The 27,081-nt window shown below is 43.0% G+C and overlaps 1 protein-coding gene across 1 annotated transcript; it reads left to right on the top strand.

The window, feature by feature from the left end:
• Positions 1-10,861: 10,861 nt before the first annotated feature.
• Positions 10,862-19,195, top strand: KCNA1 (potassium voltage-gated channel subfamily A member 1). Its single transcript, XM_030939270.1, has 2 exons — positions 10,862-11,432; positions 11,800-19,195. The coding sequence occupies exon 2, from the start codon at positions 12,339-12,341 to the stop codon at positions 13,824-13,826; it is 1,488 nt and encodes a 495-aa protein (XP_030795130.1). The 5' UTR covers positions 10,862-11,432; positions 11,800-12,338; the 3' UTR covers positions 13,827-19,195.
• The last annotated feature ends 7,886 nt before the right edge of the window (positions 19,196-27,081 follow it).

Below are 27,081 nucleotides of genomic sequence, written 5' to 3'. Positions count from 1 at the left end.
AAAGAAAAGTAAAAGATACAGTAAAAATATGGTATAAAAGATAGAAAATGGTACACCTGTATGGGACATTTACCATGAATGGAGCTTGCAGGACTGCAAGTTGCTCTGGGAGAGTCAGCGAGTGAATGGTAAATGAATGTGAAGGCCTATGACCCTACTGTACACTACTGCAGACTTTATGAACACTGTACGCTTAGGCTACACTAAATTTATTAAAATACGTTTCTTTTTTCAATAATAAATTAACCTTAGCTTACTGTAACATTTTTACTTAATAAACTTTACTTTTTTTTAACTTTTTGACTCTTTCATAACATAATTTAAAACATAAACACATTGTACAGCTATGCAAAAGTATTTTTTCTTTGTACCCTTATTTCATAAGCTTTTATTTATTTTTAATTTTTAAAAAATCTTTTAAACTTTGTTGTTAAAAATGAAGACACAGACACACACATTAACCCAGGCCTTCATGGCATCAGGATCATCAATATCACTGTCTTCCACCTGCACATCTTGTCTCACTGGAAGCCTTTCGGGGCAGTAACACTCACGGAGCTGTCATTTCCTATTATAACAATGCCTTCTTCTAGAATACCTCCTAAAGGACCTGCCTGAGGCTATTTTACAGTTAACTTTTTTTTAATAAGTAGAAGGAGTATGTGATAAAATAAGAATAATAATTATAGCATAGTAAATACATAACCCCAGTAACAGTTATTTTATTATTACTAGGTATTATGTACTGTACATAATTGTATGTTCTATAGTTTTATATGATCAACAGCAAAGTAGGTTTGGTTGCACCTGCATCACCACGGGCAAGGGAGTCATATGTTACATCACCATGTCACTAGGCAGTAGGAAGTTTTTAGCTCCATTACAACCTTATGGGACCACCATCTTAGACATAGTCTATTGTTGACCAAAAGGTTGTTATCTGATGCGTGACTGTACATTATCCCCGACATTGAACTCTGATTGATTTGTGATTTACTGGAGTAAGACTGGGTCTTTATGGAAATGGACTACACACCTTCCAGATGATGTGGGGCAAAACAGCAAGGTCCCATGTGTTTTCCTAATCCTCTCTCTCTTCTATTCTTCTTTGGGACTCTCTTCCACCTTTCAAGGTCTCCTTTTCTATGCCCATCAGTAGGTAACATCTATTTCACTCAGAAACTAGAAACCTTCAGATGAAATCTCCCTGTAGTTTCTGAATTCACTCTTGGCTCGCAGGTGCAGAAATACGTTCCCATCAGTCCTTGCCTCTTTCCAGTTGATGACAGTGAATAGGTCCCTTACTCTAGAAAATGAATGATTCCAGCTGTACTGTTGATCCCTCTTCTCATTATTCCTAGGGATCGCCATTAATTTTTTCCATTTCTCCACTATAGCGTCAACCTTGATCTCATATTTTCTTCAGTTATCATTCTCAGCATTTAAGCATGCTCAAATCTTTAAAAAAAAAAAAAAAACCCTTGACCTCAGGGATCCCTTTAATTATTACCTCTATCTCTCTCCTGTCCTCTAGTTTTAAATTTCTTCAAAGAATGCCGAGTTTCCCTAACATTACTTGCTCCCTTCATTGACTCCTTTCCTACTGCAACCTGGTATCTGTTCACTGAAACCTCTGCTTCAATGCAAGACAATCAATGGCCAGTTGGTGGCTACGTCTGACTATATTTCTTATTCTAACTGATCTTCCTGAAGTGCTCCCTTCTGTTTGTACATTTCTCTCTAAGATGCTCAGGCCAAAGATCTGGGAGCCACTCCTAACTCTGTCTGTCCCCTGCTTTTCTGGACACTTGTTAATCAACTCCCTACTGTGCAGTCCTGCCTTGTCCTTTTTAACATTGCTCTGAAATCTCCAGCCTCACGATTTAGGTGAGATTGACCACATTCCACCTCCAGGAAAGGGTCCTGATTTCTTTAATCCAATCAGCACATCCCATCTTCCTGCTGCAGTGATTGGCTCAAGGATGAGTAAATAATGCAAGGCAGGGCAATCAGAGTCACTGAGACTCAATTCTGAAACTCTTTTTTGAGCCATCAGAGAGGTGGACTTATTTTCTGCTAGACATGAGGAATATAGCCTCAGGAGTGCTGCAGCCATCTTGGGAACTCACACAAGAGGCCTGCTGGAGAGTAGAGTCAGTCAGGAGGCCTGGAGGGATGGAGAAATGCAGAGGGAAAAAAATAGGTCATGGTCATAGAATTGAGTGCTGGCGAAAGCCTTTCCTGAAGCTCCAAACCTATTCTAAAAATGCTCAGTTTTCTTATCCAGTAAGTCCCTTTTTCTTGTGTAAGACATTTTGGGTCAGATTTTTCATGTCTATAATGAGAACAAGTTCTGACATAAGGCCCTACATCTGACTGGTTTATCCATAATGTGTTGCAAGTCTGTTCAAAATTTTTAATGAGAAGTTCTTTAATGAAATTTAATGAGCAAACTCAACTCTAACTTGAGAATGAGGAAAGTTATTGAATTTTGTAACAGGAAGTTCCACGAGAAGAAGGCTTCATGACTGGTTGATTCAGCAGCCTAACGACGTTGCCAGATTCCAGGGTTTTTGTCTCTCTCCGCTGTGCCATCTTCACTGTTGGCTTAATCATTTGGCCTGGTAACAGCATGGATATAGCAATGACTCATCCAGACATGGCATCTAGACGATGAAAGGAAAACAGTCTTTCTGTAGTGTTTTCCAGTCAGTCCCCTCATCCCTGATACTCAGAAACCACTGATCTGTGTTTGCTTCATCTAGAATCTCATATAAATAGAATCATACAGTATGTGTTCTTTTGTATCCATTCAAATATTTGCTCTTTTTTATTGTGTCGTCTGTCTTCTGCTTGTTGAGTTATAAGAACTACTTATTTGTCTCAATATGAGTTCTTTGCCTGACATATGTATTATGAATATTTTCTCCCAGTCTGTGGCTTGCCTTTTCATCTTCTTAACCCTGTCTTTTGAAGGACAGAGTTTAAAGTTTCTATAAAGTTCATTGTCTCAACTTTTTATTTTATGGTGCATTTGTGTTCTAAATTATAAAGATTTTCTCTTGTGTTTTCTTCTAGAAGTCATATAGCTTTAGCTTTTACATTTAGGTTGTGATCCATTTTGAGTAATTTTTGTATAGTATGTGAGATGGGTGTGAAGGTTTCTGAATGTCCAGTTGTTCTGGGTCCATTTGTTGAGAAGACTGTCTTTTCTCCATTACCTTGACACCTTTTTTGAAAATCAATTGACCATGTATGAGTGGGTCTGTTTCTAGAGTATTCTGTTCTATGGATCTATATGTTTTTCCTTATACCAATACTAAACTGTCTGGATTATTGTAGCTTTAAAGTAAGACTTAAAATGAGGTAGAGTAAGTCCTATAACCTAGTTCCTTTTTAAACTTCTTTTAGCTATTGTAGGTCCCTTGTAGTTTTTGAAATAAGTTTTAGAATCAGTTTGATTTTAGAATCAATTTCTGTGAATAACTCTGATGGTATTATGATTATGTTGAATCTTTAGATATTTGGGGAGAATTGATATCATCTTAGTATTGAGCCTTTCGATCCACGATCATGATATATCTTTCCATTTGTTCATGTCTTCTTTAATTTGTCTCAGCAGTATTTTGTAGTTTCTCATGTATAGGTCTCACATATAACATGTTTTATTACATTAATCTAAGTATTTTACGTTTTTTATTATTTTAAATGCTAGATACATGACTGACTGATTTTTAAATACTCAACTGGTATCCTCCAAGCTTCATAAATTCACTTGTATTCTAGTGGCTTTTTTGTAGATTCCCTAGGACTTTCCATATATGCAATCATCATGATGTCTATAAATAAGGACAGCTTTTCTTCTTTATTTCCAATACATATTTTTTATTTCTTTTTATTGCTTTATTGCATTGGCTAGGTCTCTAATATGACGTTGAGTAGAAATGATAAGAGTACATATCCTTGCCTTGTTCTCAGTCCTCGGAGAAAAGTATTCAGCTTTTTTACAATTAAATAAGATGTTTGCTGTAGGTTTGTGTGTGTGTGTGTGTGTGTGTGTGTGGACGTCGTTTATCAGATTAAAGAAATTCCCTCTACTCTCAGTGTGCCAAAAGGTTTGTTTTGTTTTAATTATAAATGGGTGTTGAATTTTGTCAAATAGCTCTTCTGAATCAATTTTGAATCTCCTCTGAGTCTCTGAATTGAGTGAATTGCATTGACTAATATTTTAATATTAAATGAACTCAGCTTCATAGAGTTGTGTAGAGTTTATCTTACCCATGCACAGTTTAGTGTTCAGCAACAGACTCAAGGGGGACTCCATGCAGATTTCTGGTGCTTTTTCTCTATGTATCTCCTTCTTCTCCAGTGCTTTGTCTCATGATTTTCAGTTATCTCACCCTTCTCAATTTAAAATTCTGTCTGCGTGAGAACGTCAGACTCTGCTTGGGTCTCATCTTTCTGCATAGCTTCTGAAAAGTACCTCCAGGCAAAAAGCCAGGGTGATCATAGGGGTCACCTCATTTGTTTCCCTTTTCTAAAAGGTCACCATACTGTCCTGCCTATTGCTCAGTGCTGCCCCACATATATATTTTAATTTACGGTGGAAAAAGTCCAGTACTCGTTATACTGATATAGCTGAATGTTGAAGCTAGCTGTAAGGATTCTTGATGGTAGAGGGATATTTGTTCTTTTCTCTGATTCTTTAGTATTTATTGACTGTTTTCTCTCAGTGAATATTTATTAAAGACCTGTCTAATGTAATGTTTCCTGACCTTTTTGGTGCCTTTTTCTTTTGAAGTTGGTACTTTGTTGACCATCAACTCTATGCTGGGCACTGATCAGTATTTGATTGTGTTATATACCCTCACAGGAGCCTATGATATAGGGATTATATTTTACAAATAAAGAGATGAACATGTAAAGTGACAGAGTGACTTATCCAAGATCAAAGTGATTTAATTCGTCTCTGATTTAAAAACTTAGGCTTTTGGCTGGGCGTGGTGGCTCGCACCTGTAATCCCAGCACTTTTGGAGGCTGAGGTGGGTGGATCACGAGGTCAGGAGATCGAGACCATCCTTACTAACATGGTGAAACCCTGTCTCTGCTAAAAATACAAAAAATTAGCCAGGCGAGGTGGCAGGCGCCTGTAGTCCCAGCTACTCAGGAGGCTGAGGCAGGAGAATGGCGTGAACCCGGGAGGCGGAGCTTGCAGTGATCCGAGATTGCGCCACTGAACTCTAGCCTGGGTGACAGAGCGAGACTCCGTCTCAAAAAAACAAAACAAAACAAAACAAAACAAACAAACAAAAAACTCTTAGGCTTTTAACTATAATGGTGTAATCTCTCATCGATATTTTGATAAAATTATGTTTGGATCTTGTCCTCAGAAATAAAATTGTAGACATGTACACCCCAAAATATGTGTACAATTTCAAAGGGTTCACAGATCCCTAGAGCTCTTCCACAGATGAGTCTAATTATAATAGCACCAAGAGGACCCCATATTACTCATTGTCATCTTAAATCCTTGGTGACTTCTGAGCTTTCCCTTTCAAGTCCTACTGGTTCTATATTGCCTTTTACAATCATACTTCAAATTTTGTAAGACCCCGTTCCTCTGCTTGTGACACTGCCCTCAACAGGATCAATACTGAGTCCCTGGGCACATTCATGCCTAATATGACCACCTCCTTTTATGCTGTCTCTTGCCTTACCACTGCATAACGCTTAAGAAACTGATCTTAAGAAGGACACTACATGTAGAACTAGTGCACATGTTTTTTTTTTTTAAATAAATAAATGATCATCAGGACGAAATCTATCCTGACTCACTTCCAAGTTTATCTCAGACACCCAGTGCCCAATCACTTAAATGCGTGGTTCCTCACCACAAGTGAGCCCTTGGAGCTGCCAGGCAACCCTGCTACATTCCCCAACTCATTCACTTTCCAGTTCTCCTAAGTGGTTATTCTGCAGTTTCCCCCTCCCATTTCGTTTCTTTTTTCAGAGATGGAGTCTTGCTCTGTTGCCCAGTCTGGAGTGTAGTGGCTCAATCTTGGCTCACTGCAACTTCCGCCTCCTGGGTTAAAGTGATTATCCTACCTCAGACACCCAAGTAGCTGGGACTACAGGTGCACGCTACCATATCTGGCAATTTGTGTATTTTTTATTGAGACAGTTTTCACCATGTTGGCCAGGCTGGTCTTGAATTCCTAACCTTACATGATCCACCCACTTTGGCCTTCCAAAGTGCTGGGATTGCAGGCGTGAGCCACCACATCTGGCCACCCCTCCTATTTCTAAGGCCTCCTTCCCCAGCCTCACTTTCAGCTGATGACCTTGCTTTCCTTTTTACTGAGAAAATTTCTTCTGATTGCATAGGTGAATGTCCACTAACTCCCACAACTTCTACTCAACTACTTGCAGGTGACTTCTGCTCTCTGTCTCTCTCCCATTTCTACAGACAAATTGCCCTTTTCCAAGGCCAATCCCTTATTTTGGGTCTTAGATTCCATTCTCCTTTTGCTTTCTCAAGAACATTGCTCTAATTTTTCTGTTTCTACCACATCAGTATTTCTCTGTTTTCTACTGAATCATTGCCTTTAGCATACAAACATATTGTAATAGCTCTCATCATTTGTTTTTTAAAGTCTCATTGCTCATCATCTTCCTTCAGTCTACTATTCCATTCTTCTGTTTCTCTGAGCACCAAAACTCCAAAAGCGTTTTTTTTACCTACTGTCCTCAGTTCTCTCTCAATCTCTTTTCAATTCAGTTTTTCCAAATCTGATAGTCATTTCTATATTCCTCATTCTACTCATCCTACTGGCAGTATGCGGCAATGTTGATGTCTCCCTTCTTCTTAACATACTGTTCTCATTTGGTTTTGCAGACCCCCACATTCTCCTGTTTTGTTCACCTCATCATCACTCCTTAGTTTCCTTTGGTGGCTTCTTCCTTCTTTTATTGACCTCTAAGCATTAGAGTGTTCCAAGGCACCATCTCTGCACATTTCCTCTTCCCTTTCTACCCTCAGGTTCAAGTGCTCTAATCTGCTACTCTGGATTTAATTACTCTCCACCCCAGTGGTTCTCAGCTGAGGGTGATTTTTGCATTGTCTGGAAACACTTTTGGTTGTCACAACTCGGGGAAAGTGCTACTGGCATCTAATGGCTGGAGGCAAGGGAAGCTGCTGAATATACTAAAATCCACAGGACCACACCCCACAACAATAAAAAGTATTCAGCCCAAATGTGCTGAAGTTGAGAAACCTTGATCTACCCAGACCTCTTCTCTGAACTCTAACCTTGTATGTTTAACTTTCTACTCAACATCCTCATTTGCATATTTATAGGTATCTCAAATGTAACACGTCCCAAAGTTGTGATTCCCCATGCCTCAGCTCAGCTTCCCTAGAAAGCATAACCCAAGACAGGGTTACGTGCTAATACTTTAATGGGAGGTGTGAACCCAGAACCATGAGAGGAAGAGAAAAGGAAAGCGAGACAGGGAAGGACAGGGTGCAGATCCAACGAGAAGAGTTACCAAACTGGTTACTGCTTCATGAGTCACAAAGAGACACAGCCTTTTCATTAGACCATGTGGTTGCTTGGCCATGAAAAGAATAAAGGTAGAGGGAATTTAGCTACGAGCTCCCTCCTAGCTTGCATCTCCCACTGGGCAAGCTCCTCTTGGTTCATTGAGCTAATGTCCCCCTAGGTTTGTGTTGCTCATCTAGGCCTTTTTGCAGTCTTGAGGAATCCAGATTCCACTGCTTGCAGTGTCATGGTGAGCTGCAGAGAATCTGAGGAGATGCCTAAGCTGCCCAAAACAGTGACTACTAAGACACACAAGGTCTCAGACTTCAAGGAGCTCACATCCAGGTTGGAGAGAAACTGTTTGGGACACTCCTGCAGTAAAGGATATTACCATTTATCTGGTTATTAAGGCCACAAGCCTAGGAGACAGTCCTAAAACTTTTCTTTCCTCACATCCCAAATTCTGTCATCTCTATTTCAAGATGAATTCTCTTCCAAAAACTCCTTACAAGCTCACCACAGTCTCCCTCATCTAAGCCATCATTGCTTATGTTACTTAATAACCTCCAACCTTGTGTCTTGTTTCTAGTAGCCAGAATAATCTTCAAGAAATGCACATCATATTACTATATTGATGCATATCCTCCGGTAGGTTCCCATTGTACTCAGAATGAAATGAACTATTCTTACCATAGCCTGAGAGGCCCTGCATGATCTGGGCTCTGCCTGCCTTTCTGACCTACCTTTGTTGACATTATTTCTCGGTCACTTCTTTCTGGCCGTAGTGGCTCTCTTGTTTCCTGAATATGCTGAGTCTGTCCTTGCCTTGGGACTTTTGCCCTTACACCCATCCTTCTCATCCTCCTGTTCCTTGCTCTCTCTTCTTGATGTTTTTCATTCAAATGTTACTTCTGCAGAGAGGCCCTTCTTATCTGCAAACCTATATTTGTCACTCACTGTGCCTGTTTCTTAATTTTCTTTATCCAACACTATAATGTATGAGGTATGTGTTTATTGTCTGTATCTCCCACCAGAACATGAGCTCCGTGAGACCTGGGACCTTATATGTCTCCATTCCAGTGAGAGGGCAGTGTCTGGCCCACAGCTGGGGCTGGGCAATTAATATTTGTTGAATTAATAAATATCTTCAGACCCTTACCAAGGGAGGACTTCCATCAAGGGTGTTGAGTTACAGTTAGCCAGGCGTGATGGCTTGTGCGTATTGTCCTGCTAGCTACTCCAGAGGCTAAGGTGGGAGGATTGCTTGAGCCCAATACTTCCAGGTTGCAGTGAGCTATGATTACACCACTAAACCCTGTCTCAAAGAAGAAGAAGAGGAATAAGAGGAAGAAGAGGAAGAGGAAGGAGGAGGAGGAGGAGGAGGAGGAGGAGGAGGAGGAGAATGCTGAGTTACTAGCTCACAATTTTCTTCCAGTCCCTTGGAGGTCCAGTCCTGTTGTAAACACATCTATCAGAGATGTCGAAGATTTCCTAATATGCCCCCCAATAAAACCCTGAATTTAGGAACCTTGGGTCCCATCCAATCTGTGAATCCCTTCTAGCAAGGCAATCTCCTAATGCTGAGTTAGGGCACATGCATTCACACGAAGCTGGGAAGATGACAATCTTAGGGACATTTAAAGGAAGGCAATGGGTTATAGGAAGAGGGAGGTACAAGACAAGGACAGAGAAAGTGGAGAACAGGGAAGCTCAGTAGTGCCAGGATATGATCAGAAAACCCTTGTCTAGCAGAGTTATCCCCAATAGGATTCTAGCAGCAGCAGCAGCAGCAGCAACAACAAAACCAAGAGACTTCATGTTACTTCAGCTGGGAGCTTCATATTTATATGTCTGTTTTTATTTTTAAAAATAAAAAAATTATTTATTTGCATTAGAGCAGCAGTGCAGGAAGGTAGGGATCCCTGGAGCTATTGAGATTGAAGGATATGCGTGTGGAAGGTGGGAAAAGGGCAGAGTTCAATATGGGAAGGAGGAGTATAAGAGAACTCATTGTTCATGAAAGAAAAGCTGGGGTACGGATCTGAAGGAGGGGAGGGAACATACACTTTTGTTTTTCTGAAGGGAATGCTGGCGTCTGAATCTGGAGGAAGGATTTAACTAGTTCCAGACAGGGACTGTTGCACTGCCTGGGCAGTCCCGCAGGGGCCCCTGCTTTCCACTAGCCACAATAGAGCGGGGAGGATGCAATCATTGGCTTTGATTAAGGAGGTGGGTGGTGTAGGCGGGAGGCAACAGTGGTGAGAAGGGTGGTCCCAAGGCCGAGGGAGGAGCCAATCAGCGGCGACTCTGGGCTCTTGCAGCCTCCTTAGAGACTCCGCAGCCCTGGAAGTACCAAACTGCCGGCAGCCTTTTCTCGCGCTGCAGGCGCTGAGACTCAGCGCCTTTGGGGGCGCAGCTCCAGCCGCACTCGCAGGGCACGGCGCACGCCCCCGGCTCCTGCTGCCATGCGCCTCTGCGGGGGACCCTTTCCGAATAAATTGCAAGCTTTGAAAGTGGCCCTGTAGAGGCACTAGGCTGGGGAAAGAGGCTGCGGGAGGAGGGGCATAGGGTGGGAGGTGAGTAGGCGACTTGCTTCTCAGATTATTCCCAATTAGCACCAAGTTGGCAGACAACCCCACAAACCCACGAAGCCTTCGGTCCCCCACAAGTCACATTCTCTGTATTTCAGAATAATCGGATTGTAAGAAAACTTCAAGTCCCATTGTAGGTTAAAGAGGGACAGGCTCTTAGCACCACCGCCGCCTAGTAAAACTACATGGAACAAACCCAGGGATCCTCAACTGCACAGATCTGCCTCAAGTCTGCAGCTCTGAGAGTCCAGCCGGCTGGGGGAAGCTGGGAGGGCCCCGCAGAGAGCAAGGGCCTTCTTGGGGGAGGAGCGGAACGGGGCGCAGAGCAGTGCGATCGAAGAGGGTTACTGTGGGACTGCACAAAAGCAAACCCGTTGGAGGAGTTTTGCCAGAAACACCACCGCCTGCATTGCGTCGGACCTGACCATTTCCAATGTGAAATTCCCGGGGAAGGTCGCGAGCCGCCAGGGGCCGTGCGTGGGCGGGGCGGTGGGCCACAAGGGAAGTAGAGTTAGTGGTCGGCTTTTCTGGTAGGAGAGGAAAAAGCTGTGCTGGCAAGGGTGGGAACTGAATGACAACCCCGCTCTCTTCCAAACCACCCCCTCATATTTTCCATCCACCTCCTCGCGCCTGCCCTCCCCCGCCCTCCCCAACCCACGCCCGGGTGGGCCAATCGCTGCTCTGTATTCCAGGCGCTTTCTCAGGTTTCTGCTGATCTTGCAGCGCCCAGAAATGGACCGAGCGGACCCGCCGCCGCACGCACCCTGCTCCACTCCAAGCTCCTGAGGGCTCCCGGCGCGCCGCGTAGCCTTGGCGAGGTCCGCGCTGGGGTGCGGAGAGCGAAGGGAACTGGAGAGCCATGTAGATCCAGGCTCTTGCCCGCCCGCCTCCTTCGGAATCGAATCAAGGGCTCCCATAGTGTTAGGAGGGGGCGAGAGTGCTGTTTATCGTCATTTGCCTCTGAGCTTCGGGAGAGGGTGGTATTTTGCTTTTCCGCCCCGCATCCTCCGGAACTCCCTGCACCGGAGAGAGGACGGCGTCTCCAGGTTGCTGGCAACCGGTGAGAATGGGGGTAGGGAATGAACATTTTCGCCGTAGCTCCTCGGTAAAGCGATTGTCCAACTGAGAGGGGCGTCGGACGAGCGGACCAGGGCGGCGAGTTTGCCCGGCGCGTCTCGGATGCTGCTGCTGCGGCGGCCGCCGCAGCTCCCGCCAGGGCACTGCAAAGGCGACCTGCCGCATTCCCACGCGGGCTCTCCGCCGACTCAGCACCGCCCCTGCGCCAAGCCGGCTGGCCAGGTAGGGGGTTCCCCAGCTCGGGGCTGCAGAAGCGGGGGTTGGGGCGACGGGGTGGGGGCGGCCGGGGGTGCGGGGATGCTGCCTGGGACCCGGAGCTCTCTCCGGCGTCTCTCGGCGCTTTTCCGATCTCTAGTTTAACGAAGTTGTAAACAGATCGGCTGTTGGGCATTGGGGAAAGTGGGATGGAAGAGCCCCAAACTTGGATTTCCGGGTGTCTGCGTGTCGTCTGTCCGTGTGTGTGTGATAGCCCTAGTAAACGTCCAGTGCTTTCTCGAGCTAGAGGTCTGTGTTCTTCGGTGTCTGTAGGTCCGTCCCATCTGAATGCTTCTGATTTTCTACCCCCGTATCACTTTCTATTTCTCTGCAGCGTCCATCGATCGCCCTGGTGGGAGCTTAGAAGGCGGCAGGCGAAGAGGGGTAGGAGGGGGGAGAGCCGAGGAGAAGCAGAGGGGGTGGCAGGCGTGGGGATCTGCTGAGCCGGCACTGCACCGGGTCCTAGCAAGGCTCTCGGAGGGGAGGGGAGGCCAGGGCGACCCCCGAAGCCATGACCCAGTCCGCTAGAACGGCACTGCGTTAAGGCACCTGGGATCAGGAAGAAATATCTAAACAACAACAACAAAAAGCCAACCAACCCCCAAACCCAAACCCGACCCTCTGCAAAAAGCGGCACCTGGCCCGCAGGCGAGGGGGATTCCAAATTGAGTAAAAGGCGGGGTGGAGGGGAAGGCAGCGAGAGGCAAAGTCGCAGATCTCCCGACCTGCTCATTTTGAAGCCCCTCCCCCTGGGCGTGAGGGAGACGCGCACTCCGGTGGGGGGGCCGCTTGGGTCCCCCCCACCCCTGGTCCCTGGCTGTTTCCCACCCCGGGCTCTCTCCTGGCCTCCCACCCCCGCGCCCGGCTTTCACCATGACGGTGATGTCTGGGGAGAACGTGGACGAGGCTTCGGCCGCCCCGGGCCACCCCCAGGATGGCAGCTACCCCCGGCAGACCGACCACGACGATCACGAGTGCTGCGAGCGCGTGGTGATCAACATCTCCGGGTTGCGCTTCGAGACGCAGCTCAAGACCCTGGCGCAGTTCCCCAACACGCTGCTGGGCAACCCTAAGAAACGCATGCGCTACTTCGACCCCCTGAGGAACGAGTACTTCTTTGACCGCAACCGGCCCAGCTTCGACGCCATCCTCTACTACTACCAGTCGGGGGGCCGCCTGCGGAGGCCGGTCAACGTGCCCCTGGACATGTTCTCCGAGGAGATCAAGTTTTACGAGTTGGGCGAGGAGGCCATGGAGAAGTTCCGGGAGGACGAGGGCTTCATCAAGGAGGAGGAGCGTCCTCTACCCGAGAAGGAGTACCAGCGCCAGGTGTGGCTGCTCTTCGAGTACCCCGAGAGCTCGGGGCCCGCCAGGGTCATTGCCATCGTCTCCGTCATGGTCATCCTCATCTCCATCGTCATCTTTTGCCTGGAGACGCTCCCCGAGCTGAAGGATGACAAGGACTTCACAGGCACCGTCCACCGCATCGACAACACCACGGTCATCTACAATTCCAACATCTTCACGGACCCCTTCTTCATCGTGGAAACGCTGTGTATCATCTGGTTCTCCTTCGAGCTGGTGGTGCGCTTCTTCGCCTGCCCCAGCAAGACGGACTTCTTCAAAAACATCATGAACTTCATCGACATTGTGGCCATCATTCCTTATTTCATCACCCTGGGCACCGAGATAGCTGAGCAGGAAGGAAACCAGAAGGGCGAGCAGGCCACCTCGCTGGCCATCCTCAGGGTCATCCGCTTGGTAAGGGTTTTTAGAATCTTCAAGCTCTCCCGCCACTCTAAGGGCCTCCAGATCCTGGGCCAGACCCTCAAAGCTAGTATGAGAGAGCTAGGGCTGCTCATCTTTTTCCTCTTCATCGGGGTCATCCTGTTTTCTAGTGCAGTGTACTTTGCCGAGGCGGAAGAAGCTGAGTCGCACTTCTCCAGTATCCCCGATGCTTTCTGGTGGGCGGTGGTGTCCATGACCACTGTAGGATACGGTGACATGTACCCTGTGACAATTGGAGGCAAGATCGTGGGCTCCTTGTGTGCCATCGCTGGTGTGCTGACAATTGCCCTGCCCGTACCTGTCATTGTGTCCAATTTCAACTATTTCTACCACCGAGAAACTGAGGGGGAAGAGCAGGCTCAGTTGCTCCACGTCAGTTCCCCTAACTTAGCCTCTGACAGTGACCTCAGTCGCCGCAGTTCCTCTACTATGAGCAAGTCTGAGTACATGGAGATCGAAGAGGATATGAATAATAGCATAGCCCATTATAGACAGGTCAATATCAGAACTGGCAATTGCACCACAGCTAACCAAAACTGCGTTAATAAGAGCAAGCTACTGACCGATGTTTAAAAAACAAAAGCAAGCAAACAAAAAAGCCCCACTTAGCAGCTCAAAAGACTTAAAAAACAAAACAGAAAACCTGGTGACTCATGTCACGCTTTGTAGATACTTTACTAAGTAGACTTCGAATGCTCTATTTAACTGTCTATGCATTGTTGCATTGAGGATTTTGGGGGTGGTGAACCAGAAGCTTTCAAGATCCATGACAAAATAAACTATTTTCCTTTTATTAAAAATTGGGAAAAGAGAGAGTATTTTCTAAAACTGGCTTAAAAAGATTAGTCCATGAACTAGTCTAGGTAAAATAATAATCATATGCTTCCCCAAACTGGAACATTTTTAATGCTTTGGTTTCTTTAACTTTTTTAAAAACTCAAAACAAGATGATTGCTTAGAAATATAAAATTAAAATTTGCATGGGACTCCAGTAAAAAATCTTTGCAAACTGCATAGCACATTGAAGACAGTGCATCAAATGTATTATATGTAACATGATAGACCAGCCAAAATGGACAATGAATAGATATTTTTATTTCGATCAACTGAACTGCATATTACAAGGTGAAAAAAGAAAACTCCAATTACTTAAGACTGGTTCACAAAGCACCTTATAAATTGGATACTGGTCCTGATCTGTAGGGATTTCCTCCTGGGCCCATTCTCTTTCTAATCCAGATTGTTCTCTAAGAAAAAGATAACTGAATTAAATTAATTGATTCATCTGCAGTGCTGCTAAATTTTCTCAACTGCAGATGAGCCAAATACAGGTCTTTTCTCACCAGGCCTGCACTCCGACCCCTGGCTTTCAGAACTGGATGTAAAACCTTAGCCTCCTTATTGCAAGAGAGCACAAATGAAGTTAAATGTAAGCATGTTTGAATCTGATACAATTTATTTTATAATCGCATGCTGAGAAGTTAGCCCAGACAATAGGGGATAAGCTTAAGTTGAAATCGATTCTTCTAAAAATAGATCCTTTTTCATTTGCATTCACCAAAAGTGCACTCCTCCATTTATTAACTATTTTATTAGTAAATAAAGTACTGTATTTAAGTGCATATGTTAGTCAGATGGGAACAATAACTTTTTGGAGCTCAAAGCATGTTCTCTTATTCAGCATTATGGCCTATTTGACTAAGATGTACCTTGAATTAATTAATGCATGATTTCAGTAATAAAAATTTAAAAAGTAATAAAAATTACAAGTCTGTGGGATGAAAGGCCCAATAGAAATTATGGGGGGTGGGGGTGGGGGCACTCAGTCAATTTTCCTGCCTTTGCTCAGGGAAATACCAGGTTTTTGTGCAGGTATAGGCGGAGAGAGGACCAATATGCCCATCCCTTAAAGGGAAGCCATGTGAAAAACTAAATAAGTCATCAAGGTATATATAGCAACACCTAAGAACAAGTATTCTTTCTAGCTGAAGACAAACACAAGCAACACAAACAAACAAACAAAAAAAAAGGTGCAATACTGCATGTTTTTTGGTGCATTCTTAGGATGCAAATGAAAATGTTTCTCTATTGTATGCATCCAAAGCAGAGCTGATTTTTTTTTCTTTGCAGTCATTATTTGAAGTCTGTAGAGACTTCAGCCCTCCCCTTGAGGCTCCCTGAAGAAACTAAACCAATTGATTTAATAGTTGCTTAGTGCCTTTATCCTGTACCCACAGTGAACTGCAGAAAGTGCCTCCTTAACACAGCTGAGAAGTTAGGTAACAAAAGTGGGGAAGGGTTGGGGCACAGACCTTTTGCTTTTCTTTTTCCATTCTCGCTCTCTCATTTCACCACTGTGAGAAGACCACACCACCCTAAACCCTGGAAAGGAGAGTCCCAGGAGGGTGCTGTCTACTAGCGTTGGTCCCTTTGACAGCCTGACGCTGGATGTGAACTGAGACCCATCTTTGAAGTGGACGTGAACTGTGAACTTGTTTTTTCCTCTTCACCAGAAGCCAAGATAAACTTTTTGGGAATTTGTTTCCTATCGAGGGCCACTTTGGACACACAAGGCTTCCTCAGGTCCAGTGTAGTGCTCCTGGCACCTTTCCTTATTCTTTCTCTGTTAGTAACAGCACTTTGCAAATCTCTCTGATGGTCCAATCTTTTCAGGCATTGTTGTGGATGTGGGAACACTCAGTTCATAATAACCTTTCCCAGGCCTTCCCTCCCAGTCTACCCCTTTCAGATATTTCCTATGACGCTCCTATGACCTTCCCACCTGGCAGTCACTTCACAGGCTGAACATCTAACTTCTGCTGCCCCAGTCACTCAGCCCAGAGAATGGTGGGGACCCTGTTCCTGGCTGGAAGACAGCCACGAACACAGGCCTCTGGAGCTTGGCAGCTGTCCACCCGTGGAGAGGTACTCACAGCCTTTTTAAGGACTCTGAGGTGGGGAATCTTCATTCTGCGCTTAGCATGTGGCTGCCTGTTACCTGACATTCTGGCCCAGCTTCTTCTGAAAATCTGTTTTGTTTCTCCCACCCCTTTTCCCCATCCTGTCCTAGAACTAGCAGTGAGGCAATCACCCTAGAAACTCGAGTTACACCCATTCTGGCTAACTCGATTAAAAGAAAGAACATGGATATCTTTTTTTCCTATGTGACTTCTGTGAATCTGTGAGATGAACACAACACACATCGTGGAAGATGAGGGGCCAAGAACTGCACAGCATTCGACTACAGGGCATTAAACCCTCCCATGTGATGTCTCCTTCTCGTCTGAACCTTAACTCATTCTGGTGATTCCTTTCCTACTTGCTTAAAAATCCCCAATTAGGAAAAAAATGCCAACCTCCTCCCAGTCCTGGGGATATCTCGATCTTTCATTTCAACGTTGAGGTCTAGTGCACACAGAACTTGAAACACCGCACTCTGTCAACAGCAATAATCCACTCAGTACTGTGGGATGGATGGGTTAATGGATGAGAAAATGGCACTGAGACTGACTTTGGGTACTTGGTATACTTACCATGGTTACACCTCTGGAGTGGCTTGATTCTTCTGCATGTGATATAGAAAAAAGTGCTGCATGCGGTGAACCTGTCAGCCTGGGACTGGGGATGAGTTGTTGTTATGAGTTTGGGGTGCTGTGAGGAAAATGAATGCTACTTAGCTTATCTGTAGCTCACTGCAATGAATTCAGTAAGAATGGAGTACAGGGATTATCTGTGTAGCATAGGCATGCGATGTTTGACCAAGCTCTTATCCCTCGCACTGTAATGTGTTGAAATGTCTTTGTAGACCTGAAGGTGCACTTAACAAAACTGCCTATTAAGGGATGACTATTTTTTGGTTTACTTATTCTTATTTATTTTAGCAGGCTTTTTACCTTTTCTTCCCCTTCCTAGGCATGGAGCTCTAACAGCTCATGTCCTGACTATGTGTTTTCTCCAGGAGAAGACTGTTGATGTGCTGATAGCCATAACTCCTCTCTTCCAGTCAACTGGGGCCCTAGTTCAATAGGGTGGCATTGGAAGGGTTGGTCACAGCAGGGCTGTTAGCCATCCCAGAATCTCTGAAGTGGTTAACTCACCTGAAGTGATCTGAATCAGAGAGACCAAAGACATTCATTTCCTCTGTCCTCAGATTTCTAGAAGACAAATTCTAGCCAGGAAAACTTTCTGTTTTTGCATCTCCCTTTTCCCACTTGTGCACAACTCCCCTTGCACTCCCTGGAGACGTGAGTTCTGATTTTCAGTTATATCAGTTCATTGGGAGTGTGTTTGTGGGTGAGCCTTGCAAAATCAGATACACCAAGAGCAAGTCCTTCTCCCGGATTCCGGCCAGTGGGCAGTCATTTCCCTGAAATGGAATTGTAGGGCAGGTTTAGATTCCACCATGGTGGACCTGAAGCACAGGTGGTGTCACAGTCTTGATTCGCTTGAGAATTAAAAACATACATGTAAATGGTAAATGAGGAATACATGTTTTTTTTTTTTTTAAAGTAGAAATTTGGTTGAGCCTATAAAGGGCCTTCTTCACATTATGTAGAGTTACACATTTTTCAAATGAGTTACCATCTAAAAGTTAATAAAAATAGTTTCCTAGCCCTCTCATTCAATATAGGAGACCTCAAAACACATGCTTTTTAAAAATTTTACATTTTAATTCTTAGTTTGGTAGATTGGATTGAAAGAAAGGAGAAAGAACATTAGCAGAAGGCACTTTCCCATTTTCTTCCAGGAATGACTTATTCCTGGGGTGGTGAGAATTGGTGGGTGGTAACCATCCATAGTATAAAATTGTTAGAAAGAATATAAACTGCCAAACAAGCATGTTATCTTCAGGCTTTTCCAAGGAAGAATGGAGTCTTTTGATGTTTATGTTCATTTTAAGAAGACAAACAAACTAAAATTTTAAGACCAGATGCAACCCAAGTTGAATTGTGATCTCAGGAGGTGACCTCTCATCCACCATGTGGCATATTACTACTTGTATTTATATCATGGAATTTCAGGGTATATGTGAACATGTCTAGTATGACTCAGGTAAACCTTAAAAGAATGTATGTTACTTACCATTTTTGTAAAGAAGCAAACAGGAGCTGAATTGTTAACCAAAACTGTTCCATTACCTTGGGTCACTGTGCAAACTAATTCAGGGTATAGATGTAAAGTTTAGAAGCCTTGGGATTAAATGCCAGCCTCTTTGCTCAGGCAAAATGACCCTGGGCTTTCTTGGGAAGTCCAGCATGTATGTAAGGGGTGAGGCCCTGCTGACCTCAGGGCTATTAGCTTTAAGGAGATTAACCCTAGTCACAGTGATTTTCATTTAGAAGCTAACTAGGAGTTTACTTTTTATGATGTGAAACTTCAAAGAGTATAGAAAACTTTTGTACCACAATCAAAGAAGAAGAAGAAATGGTGTATGGAAATAAAGCAAAACAAAACAAGAAATCTCTTGTAAAATATTCCAGGTCAAAGTTGTCTCCTCTCCAAACCTTGCAGAAGCACCTTTCTTCTCTTCAGTGCACTGTTTTGGGACTGTTCATGCATCAGATGTAAGTAGACAATATGGACTCCATGTGACATGCCTCTAATAGTAAAGATAAAGTATTACTGAGGTTAAAAATAAAAATTGACTAGTATTAACTGAAAGTGCACCATCAGGACAACAAACCATTTAAGCTGAAAAAGTGCTATTTTATTTCTTCAGTTTGCCAGTTGCTTCACCTTGAGTTAAGGACATGTCTCATCTTCACCTACTGTGCATTTTCCCTTCTCTAACTGTGTAATATGTCAGGTCAAGGACATTGAATGTTATGAATTGAGAACCTAATTGATGCGCATAGTTTTCATCTATGCAATTTTACTTGCTTCTGTCACTTTATGATCTGTTCATATTTGGCATCAATTAAAGATAATTTTTAAGGATCTTATCAAGGAATATATTGACTGGTTATTTGTCTCTTGTTTAACTGGTGTTTTGGGGGCCCTTTTCTTCTGTGGGGTCTCTTTAAATAGTGGGATGAATACAAGATCAGATCATGAAACAGCCTTGTTTCCTTTGGCCCACATGGTCTGTTTCTGCTGTCCGAGGACATACCCTGGGGTTACGTTTTGAGGATAAATTCAGTTTGGTCTCAGGTAAGATCCCAAGTGAAGACCATTGGAATTTGGCCTGTGGAAGTTAGAGTGGAAGGAGGATCAAGTTTTTAAAATAAAACAAGAAATGAGGCTCAGGGGAGCAAAGTAATTGGTTATATTCACTTAAGTTGTTTTGATTTGAAACTATTTTTTATGCACAGCCTGAGAAGCTTTGCAGGAAAGATAACTGCGTGTGTGTGTGAGAGAGAGAGAGAGAGACAGAGACACGACTGTGTGTGTGTGTGTGTGTGTAACAGTGTTGTGGTCTGGAATCAACTGACTGCATAGTTGCAGTGCGGTGTTAGGAGTGATTTTGATGTGGAAAAACAATGTGGTTCCTATCTATTCTTTACATAGGCTTTTTCCATGTACTTCTACATGTGGTTCACATTTCTTTCTTCCTGTTTTTTTTTTTTTTTAAATGACTCGGTGGTGCATTTTCTTTTGAATCTTCCTAAGATTTAGATCTTCTCTTTTCCTCCTTGTGAATATCACATTTTCTACACATTCTTTTGTGTCAGAGCAAACAGGCGGAGGTGCTCTTGACAGGGGTCTATTACATGCTAAATGTACTGGGTGGCTGGTGCATCATCGTAGAAGAGTATTGCACTGTGATAGGTTCATGTTACAAGATTTGCAGATGAATCTTTCTTTTGCTGTAGAAGTTGCCACTGAAAGTAGACTACAAAGCTGGGCAGGCTGACCATTATTTTTCTGTTGTGGTCAGGAAACATGCCAGGCTAAGCTCTGACAGAGAAGGTAAGAGACAGCCCAAGACACACCAACAGCAGTGGATGTTTCTCAAAGCTCAGCCTTAGAATGGTCTTCTTGAAGCAGAAACAGATAGAACTAGGTAGCTGCTAGGAATAGGGCTGTAACTGGAAGCTTTGTTATTTACAAAGCTTTAAAAAGAAGTCAGGTCAGTTTAAAGGGGGGAGAACAGAGAGCAGATGTGATCTGAAGTCAGCTACTCTGCCACTGGGTGGGAAGCTGCCTGCCGCAGTCAGTCCTGATTTCTGGATTCTGACCAGGTTTGAGTGTGGAGGGAGGGCCAACCCTAAGGCTGGTGGCAAAGTACTGAGTGGATAAGACACAGCATGGCAGGTAGTATACCTGGAAAGCAGCTCTTTGAACCAGTTTGAAAACAGACAATTTACGACATCTTATTTAATTAATTAAATCTAAGATACCATTACTTGTAAGATGCAGTGTTAGCTGACATGGTTGTAAGAAAGGGAGAACACTGACAATTATGACCTGCCATTGCATTGATTCGTCCCAATTTTACAGATGTAAAAAGGTAAAAAGAGGAATCTTTGAATTGATACACTATAGTGATTCTAGTATTTCCCTCCCCCGCTTTTATTTCTTGGTGTGATTAAATGTTTGAATTCTGATCCCTTAAATTTGGCAGTTTTGTGCAGATGTGAGCCCTGAATAGAACCGTCAGATCTTATTTTAACTATATTTTTATCCCTCAGTATTTTTCTTGGCCCTGTCCCTGACTTAGGCTTTGTGCTAGGCATTGGAGATGTGTTAGTTGACAGAGCAATGTACTCTACAGATCCTCTGCCCAGCAAAGGACTTAGACTTAATTGTGATCTATGGAATGAGGCTGGTCTTGTGTTACTCCCTCTCTCGCCCTAGAAAAGTGCTCCCTCTATCATCAGATGTTCAGAATCGTCAGCGGCCCTTTGCTCTTAAAGTTCAAAGCAGCTGGGCACGTTCATTCCCAGGAAGGTGCTAACAGCAACACTTCCAGTCTGGATAGCTATCTTTGCAGTTTTCAAACCCTTTCCACGTTAGTTATATTGCTTTATTCTACTTGGTGAATTAGATTGGGCTGATATTGCTGTCTTCATTTTATAGGCACAGGGATCTGCCTCCAAGATTGCTGGGCAGATGAAGCAGGCCTGGGTTTATTGATGATTCTGTGGGCCAGTGTCTGGCACACAGTAGGGGCTCTGAATGTTTACTGAGCTGATCAAATGTTGGAAAGTGTAATGTCACATGGTAAAAACAAACCAACGGATTTCGTGTAGGCATTTAGCCTTTTTGAGCCTTTAAATTGTCCTTTTGTTTTTGAGATGGAATCTCACTCTGTTGCCCAGGCTGCAGTGCAGTGGCGCGATCTTGGCTCACTGCAACCCCTGCCTCCCAGGTTCAAGTGATTCTCCTGCGTTAGCCTCCCAAGCAGCTGGGGTTACAGGCACGTGCCACCAAACCCTGCTAAATTTTTGTGTTTTTCTAGAGGCAAGGTTTCACCATGTTTACCAGTCTGGTCTCGAACTCCTGGCCTCAAGCAATCTGCCCACCTCGGCCTTTTGCAGTGCTGGGATTACAGGTGTGAGCCATCGTGCCTGGCCTAAATTGCTCATTTCTAAAATACAACTATAATAGCTCATAAGGTTGTGTGGATTAAATGAGATCATATAGGTCCACATGTTTGGCCAATTCTAATGAGTTTTATCAATGTGAGATGTTAATAGATATGTTGTTAATTACAACGACAAAGGAAAGAGCAGGAGGAGGCCACTGCGTCATTCGTCTCTAGAGGGGGAGCCACATTTTGAAGGAAGACTCCAGGGAGATCAGGTGCCTAATTCAAAGGATGTCTTGTATGATGGCAAATCTGAAGACTTGGGGCTGAGTTTTTTTCAGTAGGAACTTCAGTTCATCTTGCACATAGTGCCAGGCATACAGCGGCCTCCCAGGACCCTCAGCCACTATGTCCAGTCTTGTTCCTCCCTTGCCCGGTGGTATTAATACTATTTCACATCTTCAGACCCCCAATGGGAAGGTTAAGCTGTGCCATGCAATACGCTGAGGACCAAGAAGGGATCTTCAACAATTACATCACTTCTGATCACCTCATTTCTCCTATGTGCAAAATGTTGTCTGATTTGATATTTTTTCTTCCACCTGTGAATATTGAAAAATCAAGCAAGATGCTTAGGAAGCGTTCTCATATGCTTGTCTGAGAGTCATTTTATAAACATAAAAATTTATTATAAACTGTCCTCGCTAAAAATAAAACAATGCTCACAAGCATATATGAGTCAATATAGTCTTTTCTTGAACAACACATACTACACAGATGCTTATAAACATTTATAATTGTAATATCTCTGCAGTGGTCTAGCTGTTTCTTCTTAAAACTGACTGGATTTAAACAGCAGTCAACTTTTGCCTGCATTTCTTTAGGAACTTCATTGGAATTAAAGTAAGGAGTTAGAATCAATCTGTTAGAATCTTGGGTTCACAAAACATTTCTCTAGAGGATGATATTCAGGGGCTAGATTGAATTCTTTAAATCTTAATCATTTTTTAAAATAGATTTTATGCAGTATGTTCATGTGTGCTAACATATTCTCCTGTCTCAAGTGTTGAGCATTAAATACACTGTAGGAAGGTTTCCAGATAAACTAATTCCAGTTGAAATTTATTTTTTTCAGAATTGAAATCAGAGGATATCAATGAGTAGGGACTAAGTTTAGAATAATTACGTTTTTGGGCTCAAGGCCAAATTCAACTTTTGTTAAAAATGCTTATTCCTCAGTATAATGAATTAAGAGTGTTTGGAAATCCCAAATGCTTTAATTATCTCTATAGTGATGACACTTTCTTTGTTTGCATTCCACTCAATATCATTATTTCACTGCTTCAGAAAGAAAGTAACTTTGTTTTATGTGAGTTGTAAAGGGAATCTTTCTGAGACGAAGATTCACTGTACATTGTATTCCTCTTTAATTAACAGGCAAAACATTTTTTAATATTAAGGAGAAAGATGTGCATGTGTCAGCCTTAAAAGATGGAATGCTCACCTCAGTTTTTGAAAGATCAAAGGATATTAGCTTATTGTTAAAGGAAGTTTCTAGTGAAGATGGAATAGCTGTCTTAAGTTTACACAGGGTGAAGATCACTTTTTTGGCATTTACAGAATAATCCTCACTCCTAATGGATAAAAACGAGTACTCAAAACATAATTTAATCATGGTGTTGGTGATTCAAGAAAGAAAATTATTTAACTTTATCCCATACAAAGTAATTAGTGTGCTGGAAGAAGAGTGTTTGCCCACTGCAAGAATTTCCATGTAGTGCATTAGAACAGAATGTTTTAAGCCAAAGACACCCACCAGGTATAAAACAAGGGCAAAAGAAAGTTGCTTAGCATGTGAAAGTCAAATCCTTTGTTTTAGTTATAATGCCCAAGAATTTGCAGCAAGAGTATGAAGGGTAAAATGAGGTTGATGACGTTTACCTGACCGAAGGTGGTTAAGTTTGGCCAGGGCAACTTTCCAGTCTCCGGTTTTCAGATAGATGATTAGGAAGCGGACAGATACTGGGAAGATTTGACATCCTTCTTACCTGTTGAGCAATATGCAGTATATCAAGTCACTCAATACTTACCCAAGGCTAAAATGGTGACTAAAACAATGACTCATCAGTTAATGTTATTTATTGTTAAGTGATGGACTCTGATGCTGTTTTTAAAAAGCCGTGTAAATCATCCCACGTGTCAATTTTGTGTGCTCAATGGTTAGCCAAATATGACAGAAATGGTTATTGGACTCTGGACTAAATGATCTAGGAATTTTGCTGGTGTTCGGTAGCATAGACTCTTAGTTATCACAGATTTTGTAGACATAGTCTTGCAGAGAAGAAGAGGAATACATTAGATGACTTTAAGATGTGATCTTGGGTAGCCTTAAAATTCTAGTGTTTGATACTAAAGGGCAACATTTCATTAGTCCCAAAGCTACATACTGACCTAAGTGGAAAATGATTAAAGATGATTGTTAAAAAGTAGAGTCTTAAAATGGCTATACAATAAGGATGATTGTTTTTCATTTAAGTACATTTTCTTTATACCTGATGAATGTATTAGGCAAAATATTTACCATTCACATAAATTACACAATCACTCTGTGAATGAAAATTCTGAACTTCTCGGCCTGTTACAGAAATTCCCAACTTCTCTGGTTGGGCTGATATTCAACTTTTATTATATTGAGTTCAGTTCCCCAATTCAGAAAACATAGTAATTGAGATTCTCAACAAAAACCGTTGTTCTTAGTGTCCTCTTTTTTGGGGAGGAATCTTTATTATGGGTCACTTTGATAGAGTTTGTTGTTTTCATCAAAATAGTTCATTATTAATTGAATTCCCTCTCAAAACCTGCAGCCTGAACATTTCCAGAGAATATATTTCTTCTTCCTTCTGCTTAAGACTGACTGGTGCATTCTCCACATATATCCCTGCTTTCTTCAGAGATCAGAGGTTGGCAGTTAATTTTGCTAAAAATGGTTTAGTAGATCATCTGGGATTTGATTTGTTAGAGCATCATCTTTTGGACTGATGAGTGTAGACATTCTAATATTTCTTGAGAGTCTTAAAAGTTGTTTTATTGTCACTTTAGTGAAAGTGGGAAAAGGGAACTCGGCACTTAACTTGAAGATCAAGAAATGGGACTCTTTAAATAAGCATTGGTAGAGAAGTCTCTGGAATTTGAATTACAGTTCAGATGTATTTCATCTCTTGCATAGGCTTTAAACACCCATACATCACTTAGTTGGGGTCCCTGATACTTGTGTCTCCAGGAAAATACCCATTCCCATCCCTTGTTCATGCATACATGGGCGCACATCATCATACACAACCACATGCATGCACACACACCTATACACCTGTCCATGAACCTGTTGGTATCATCCTTGCTATAGGGCAGGTATGTGTTAGCCCCAATGAGACAGCACTTTCAACTGATACTAAAGATTTGTCAGTTGAACACATTGGCTCATGCTTGTAATCCCAGCGCTTTGGGAGGCCAAGACGGGTGAATCTCTTGAGCCCAGGTGGTGTTTGAGATCAGCCTGGGCAACATGGCAAAACCCCATCTCTACGAAAAAATACAAAGTTTACGTGGGTGTATTGATGCATGCATGTAGTCTTGGCTGCTTGGGAGGCTGAGGTGGGAGGATCAACTGAACCTGGAAGATGGAGGCTGCAGTGAGCTGTGATAGCACCACTGTACTCCAGCCTGGGCAACAGAGTGAGACCCCACCTCAAGAAAAAAAAAAAAAAAAAGATTTGTCACGACCCCCTTATAATTAAGCAGAACAAATTTTCATAAAGAGATCATGATAAAATTTTCCATTTGATAATTAGAGAAATTGCCATTCAAATGAAGGAAAAAGCAAAACCGAAGAGCAGAAGTTGAAGATCCCAGGATATTTTCCTTTGGGCCCATGGTGCACATCACAGTGAATGTGGTGAGGAGCACTCTGATTCTTTCCTGCCTGGTCTATGCTCCATCTGCTCCCCGGACAGCTCAAGTGCACAAAGACAATGGGCCTGGGGCGACAAGATGTATGTGAGGCTCTGACCCAGCTGGAGATGTGGCCATCTCTGAATACTGGTCTATTCCTGCCTGGGCCGTTGCCTTCTACTTTGTTAAATTCAAAAAGTGTGTATTTACTGTCCTATGGACTGCTGAGAAAGTGACATTTCTAAGTGGAACACTAGGCTTTAAAATTTTAAGCTTTAATTTATCACCTTAAATTTGCAGAATTTGGGTTTGTGGGCCAATTTCATGCCTCTTTACTACCCCAAGACTTTGTTTGCTGGTTTATAAATATATGTGATAACAAGAATATCTGTCTCAGCAATGCTATTTGGCTGAATTACTAATGCTACACTATTTTGATTCTTTTTGAAGAAAAGTGCTTTTCCCCTACAAATCCCAGTGACACTCTTCAAACTGGATTCGTGTAAGACTTGTCATAAATGAATAAAAATGTAAGTGATATAATATGCTAAAGGCATGCCGTTTTAGTATTATTTAAATTCATGCCTTGGTAAGCTTGGGCCTTCTGGCTTTATTTAAATTCTAACACTGCAGAACACAGGAAAGGTATACATTTGTCTACCCTATGTACAAATATCACATAAGTTAATGGCGTCTTAGTTAAAGAGGAAATAAGTGTTTCTTTTATATTTTTTACAATTCATGAAGAGCTTTCTCATACATCATCCTATTTGACCATCACACTAGACTCTTGAGGTGGTGGGTAAGTTATATGTATTTCTTTCTGCATGAAAATTGAGTTCCCTGGGAAACAGACTAGGAGATGAAGAATACATGCAGGAAGATTATTAGGGAGTGCTCTTGGTATGATACTTGAGGGGAGAAAGGAAATGCTGACCAGAAGGAGAAGCAGAGCTGCAATGCAGTCAACACAGAGGCCAAGTCCTCCCGGAGGGAGCTCTGCAGAAGCCGGGATGGCCCTGCAGAGTTGTCCTTAGTTGGCACATGGAGGTGAGGACTTCACACTTCTCTCATTGACCTGTCCATGGGTGCAGCTGCCCTGGGAAGGAACATGACCTTGGACAAGGTAACTCTGTTGTCAGAGGCAATTCCCCAAGAAAGCCGATGGCTGAAGGTACTTCTAGCAGCTGGGGGATAAGTTCTCCAGTAGTGAAGGGGATCAGGGTATGACATCAGAGCACTGACTATGGCAGTATAATACACTTGTTTGTGGCCAGAGGGAAGGCACCAAGAAAGAAAAAGATGAACAGTAAAGCACAAGGAACATTCATGCAAGGGATCATCAGTTTCTAATAATCAAGGGTGGACTGTAGGTTATAAATTGACTTGTTACATGTACAAAGTGCTCTG

Source organism: Rhinopithecus roxellana, chromosome 10 (genome assembly GCF_007565055.1).
Source record: "Rhinopithecus roxellana isolate Shanxi Qingling chromosome 10, ASM756505v1, whole genome shotgun sequence".
Taxonomy (NCBI): domain Eukaryota; kingdom Metazoa; phylum Chordata; class Mammalia; order Primates; family Cercopithecidae; genus Rhinopithecus; species Rhinopithecus roxellana.
The sequence above is the reverse complement of the archived record's forward strand: the minus strand, read 5'-3'. Positions and strand labels throughout refer to the sequence as shown.

Bases quoted from the DNA above. Each gene is read 5' to 3' on its own strand.
- KCNA1 (XM_030939270.1), top strand. From the start codon at position 12,339: ATGACGGTGATGTCTGGGGAGAACGTGGACGAGGCTTCGGCCGCCCCG.